General features: G+C 35.8%; 1 protein-coding gene across 1 annotated transcript; it reads left to right on the top strand.

Annotated features, from left to right (window-relative positions):
- Positions 1–2,236: 2,236 nt before the first annotated feature.
- On the top strand, positions 2,237–3,253 carry LOC131969844 (olfactory receptor 10A3-like). Its single transcript, XM_059331065.1, has one exon. The coding sequence runs from the start codon at positions 2,327–2,329 to the stop codon at positions 3,251–3,253; it is 927 nt and encodes a 308-aa protein (XP_059187048.1). The 5' UTR covers positions 2,237–2,326.
- Positions 3,254–5,327: the final 2,074 nt, after the last annotated feature.

The following is a 5,327-nucleotide window of genomic DNA, read 5'->3' as shown; positions in this document are numbered from 1 at the left end:
TATAAAAAGTTATCTAATATATTTGTTGTTTTTTAACTGTGCATGTGATATATATAAATTTGAAGTGCATTTACTCATTCTTTGTTTTATAATCTGATTTCACATTTCATACCATTGTGTGAACCGTGTTGAATGTAAATGAGGTGAATCCAGAAGGGAAATGGGGTCCCTTGGAAATCAACAAACAGCATGTGTGAGGTGGTTTTTGTGTGATAGTCATGAACTATTAAAAAAGAAAAATAATTTCAGAAAATAATAATGAACTCTTCACACTGCACAGAGATTATGAGGAACTGGGGTTAGCATGCCCAGCAGCTCATCTCTGCACTAGTCCAGCCATGGTTTAGACTACTTAACCAAAGGGTCATCTTATCATCTGAAGTTTAAAGTGACTGAAAGTTTGAACTCCTCATTCACTTCAACAGTACAGTGTCTGGTTTATGTAACACTGGTCATCCAAGCCCTGCGATGTAATACAATAGGCTACATTTCCATAGGTGAGTTGTGTTTTTGTAGCAGGCTGCTTTCTGCTCTCACACTGCGTTGTGTTGTGTTGAAATAATTGAGACGTGGTTGTTTTTTCCCATTTTTCCTGTGAAGAATAAACCCCACAGATACTCACAGGCGTTACACAGGAGCCACACAGCCACTCTCCACCCTCCACTTTGAGCACATACAGCTCTTTTTCTATATCGCACAATAAATGATATAGCCTATACTACATTATAAACAAAATGAAAATACATAAACTCTCTTACACACCTCTCACAGTCTAAAAAAATAATTTACCCACATATCTCATTTTTTTATAGTGCAAAAATATTAAGAACATGAACTAAAAATTAAACAACTGGCATACCTTCACAGGAAAAATGGGAAAAAACACAGGCGTTACACAGGAGCCACACAGCCAGAGGTGGGCAGAGTAGCCAAAAAATGTACTCAAGTAAAAGTACTGTTACTTAAGATTATAATTACTCAAGTAAAAGTAAAAGTACTCATAAAAATAATTACTCAAGTAAGAGTAAAAAAGTATGTCGTGAAAATACTACTCAAGTACTCAAGAGTACAAGTACTGCGTTTTCTCCGGATTTATTTTTGAAAGCAACACACACGGTATAAAATAGTAGCAAACAACATATAAAACAGCAATCTTCAAACTAAAGATACAATATATTGCCATAAATTGCAAAGGGTGGACCGACATCATATTAAACCCTATGGATTAAGAATGGGATGTCACTTTAGTTCATATGTGAGTCAAGGCAGGTGACCCATTGGTTTGGTAATATAGTGTATTCATTCTTTGCTAAATTAAATACATCAACTTTTAAATACAATTATAATAAATTAATTAGGTTTATCCAGAATTATATTAATTAAAAACCAATACACTTATAACACAATTTGATATTTTGCACATATACAATTTTAAACAATTCATGGCTACAATATGTCACAGGCCCTGACAACATGACCTAACTCAAACATACTTAGTATGTGAGGCCAGGGGTGTGGTTGTTGCTCAGTGGGTTCTTCCATTTTCTCCGTAAAATATTTGTGTTCTGCTCCTGTGAAAATAGCCACGGACACTTGTTCGGTGCGGAACCGGAGCCGTTAAAAAGTGCGCGTTCACTGTTGCTATGGCTATGACCAACATGACAACACTTGTCATCTGACCCAAGTAGCTGCATTTGATTGGCAAGATCATTTTCTAATGTTTTTTATTGGTTGAAAGCTGAAGACGTAGAACTAGATCTCGCATGTAATAAAAAAAAAAGATTAAATAAAAAAAAGTAACTACCATCACATAGCCAAATAGAACGGCGTAAAAGTACCGTTCCTTCTTCAAATATATACTCAAGTAAAAGTAAAAGTATGGTCCAAAAAAACTACTCCTAAAATTACAATTTATCCAAAAAGTTACTCAAGTATTTGTAACGGAGTAAATGTAGGGAATCCTCCTTGGAAAAGCTTAAAAGTGTTGGAAGCAGATTTTCTGTTTAGTTGGGAGGGCTTCATAGTGTGACTACAGCAGGATAACTACCATAGCAGGTGACTACAGCATGTTCAAATTCACTTGACAAAAGTGTTGTTCTTTCTGGCCAAATTATTTTATTCATTTTGAAAAGGAAGTGCTCTATTTAGGGCTATATTTTACAGTTGTGTCCATGGTAATGAACATGTTTAGTGTTACCACTTTGACTTGTCTTTTTGTGTGTTTGGTATTTCAGCTGTACATTGTGCTAAGATTAAACCAGTTGAGATATTACAGATTTGTAAGAGAATGCAATAATTGCTGTGATGATCCACATGAAAGATCATAATGAACTCTACACAGGTTTTGTATTTCACACTCCAGGCCTACTTCAACACTGGGCTTTTCAAACACTTTGAATTTATAATTGTTATGTCTCTTTACATTTTTATTGTTTGTGCCAATGTGTTGCTGATTGTGGTTATCTGTCTGAACAGGAGCTTACATGAACCCATGTACATTTTTCTGTGCAGCCTGTTTGTAAATGAGCTGTATGGTAGTGCAGGGCTGTTTCCATCCCTTCTGGTTCAGATCCTCTCTGACATTCACACTGTTTCTGCTCCTTTTTGTTTCCTGCAGACTTACTGTCTGTACTCCTATGGAGGTGTGGAAATTTTAAGCTTAGCCGTCATGTCTTATGACAGATATCTTGCTATCTGTTGTCCTCTACAATATAACAAACGTATGGCGCGTAACAAGATTGCCTACCTTATTGCAGCATCATGGCTGTACCCTGTCCTTATATGTCTTGTCATGGTATGTTTTACTTCCTCTTTGCAGCTGTGTGGGAACATAATTTACAAAGTTTACTGTATCAACTACTCTGTTGTGAAGCTGGCATGCTCAGAGGCCCACATAGTAAGTATGTATGGGCTCATTACCACACTTGGCACAACCTTGGTTGCTTTACTATTAATCCTTTACACCTACATGAAGATTCTTAAAGTTTGTTTTTCTGGTTCTAAACAGACGAGACAGAAAGCTGTCAGTACCTGCACACCTCAACTTGCTTCCATCATTAACTTCTGTTTTGGTGCTTTGTTCGAAACTTTACAGAACAGATTCGATATGAGCAGTGTACCCAATATGTTGCGCATTTTATTATCCTTATACTTTCTCACTTGCCAGCCACTCTTTAATCCTGTAATGTACGGTCTGAATCTGTCAAAAATCCGTGTCATATGTAAAAGTCTGATTTCCAGGCAGCGCTGTTAATATAAAAAGTTATCTAATATATTTGTTGTTTTTTAACTGTGCATGTGATATATATAAATTTGAAGTGCATTTACTCATTCTTTGTTTTATAATCTGATTTCACATTTCATACCATTGTGTGAACCGTGTTGAATGTAAATGAGGTGAATCCAGAAGGGAAATGGGGTCCCTTGGAAATCAATAAAAAAATTGTGTAAGGTGTTTTTTGTGTGATAGTCATGAACTATTAAAAAAGAAAAATAATTTCAGAAAATAATAATGAACTCTTCACACTGCACAGAGATTATAAGGAACTGGGGTTAGCATGCCCAGCAGCTCATCTCTGCACTAGTCCAGCCATGGTTTAGACTACTTAACCAAAGGGTCATCTTATCATCTGAAGTTTAAAGTGACTGAAAGTTTGAACTCCTCATTCACTTCAACAGTACAGTGTCTGGTTTACGTAACACTGGTCATCCAAGCCCTGCGATGTTGTACAATAGGCTACATTTCGGTAGGTGAGTTGTGTTTTTGTAGCAGGCTGCTTTATGCTCTCACACTGCGTTGTGTTGTGTTGAAATAATTGAGACGTGGTTGAGTATCTGTGGGGTTTATTCTTCACAGGAAAAATGGGAAAAAAGCGTTACACAGGAGCCACACAGCCACTCTCCACCCTCCACTTTGAGCACACACAGCTCTTTTTCTATATCGCACAATAAATTATATAGCCTATACTACATTATAAACAACATGAAAATACATAAACTCCCTTACACACCTCTCACAGTCTAAACAAATGATTTACCCACATATCTCATTTTTTATAGTGCAAAAATATTAAGAACATGAACTAAATTAAACAACTGGCATACCTTCACAGGAAAAATGGGAAAAAACACAGGCGTTACACAGGAGCCACACAGACAGAGGTGGGCAGAGTAGCCAAAAAATGTACTCAAGTAAAAGTACTGTTACTTAAGATTATAATTACTCAAGTAAAAGTAAAAGTACTCATAAAAATAATTACTCAAGTAAGAGTAAAAAAGTATGCAGTGAAAAGACTACTCAAGTACTCAAGAGTACAAGTACTGCGTTTTCTCCGGATTTATTTTTGAAAGCAACACAAACGGTATAAAATAGTAGCAAACAACATATAAAACAGCAATCTTCAAACTAAAGATACAATATATTGCCATAAGTTGCAAAGGGTGGACCGACATCATATTAAACCCTATGGATTAAGAATGGGATGTCACTTTAGTTCATATGTGAGTCAAGGCAGGTGACCCATTGGTTTGGTAATATAGTGTATTCATTCTTTGCTACATTAAATACGTCAACTTTTAAATACAATTATAATAAATTAATTAGGTTTATCCATAATTATATTAATTAAAACCAATACACTTATAACACAATTTGATATTTTGCACATATACAATTTTAAACAATTCATGGCTACAATATGTCACAGGCCCTGACAACATGACCTAACTCAAACATACTTAGTATGTGAGGCCAGGGGTGTGGTTGTTGCTCAGTGGGTTCTTCCATTTTCTCCGTAAAATATTTGTGTTCTGCTCCTGTGAAAATAGCCACGGACACTTGTTCGGTGCGGAACCGGAGCCGTTAAAAAATGCGCGTTCACTGTTGCTATGGCTATGACCAACATGACAACACTTGTCATCTGACCCAAGTAGCTGCATTTGATTGGCAAGATCATTTTCTAATGTTTTTTATTGGTTGAAAGCTGAAGACGTAGAAATAGATCTCGCATGTAATAAAAAAAAAAGATTAAATAAAAAAAAGTAACTACCATCACATAGCCAAATAGAACGGCGTAAAAGTACCGTTCCTTCTTCAAATATATACTCAAGTAAAAGTAAAAGTATGGTCCAAAAAAACTACTCCTAAAATTACAATTTATCCTAAAAGTTACTCAAGCATTTGTAACGGAGTAAATGTAGCGCGTTACTACCCACCTCTGCACACAGCCACTCTCCACCCTCTACAAGAAAAATAAAATTAAAATTCACATAAACCACAATAAAACTATACATGACACATGAAATAACACAATTTCAAATCAGCATAA

This window comes from Centropristis striata, chromosome 4, assembly GCF_030273125.1.
Source record: "Centropristis striata isolate RG_2023a ecotype Rhode Island chromosome 4, C.striata_1.0, whole genome shotgun sequence".
Taxonomy (NCBI): Eukaryota; Metazoa; Chordata; class Actinopteri; order Perciformes; family Serranidae; genus Centropristis; species Centropristis striata.
This window is presented reverse-complemented; position numbering and strand designations above follow the sequence as displayed.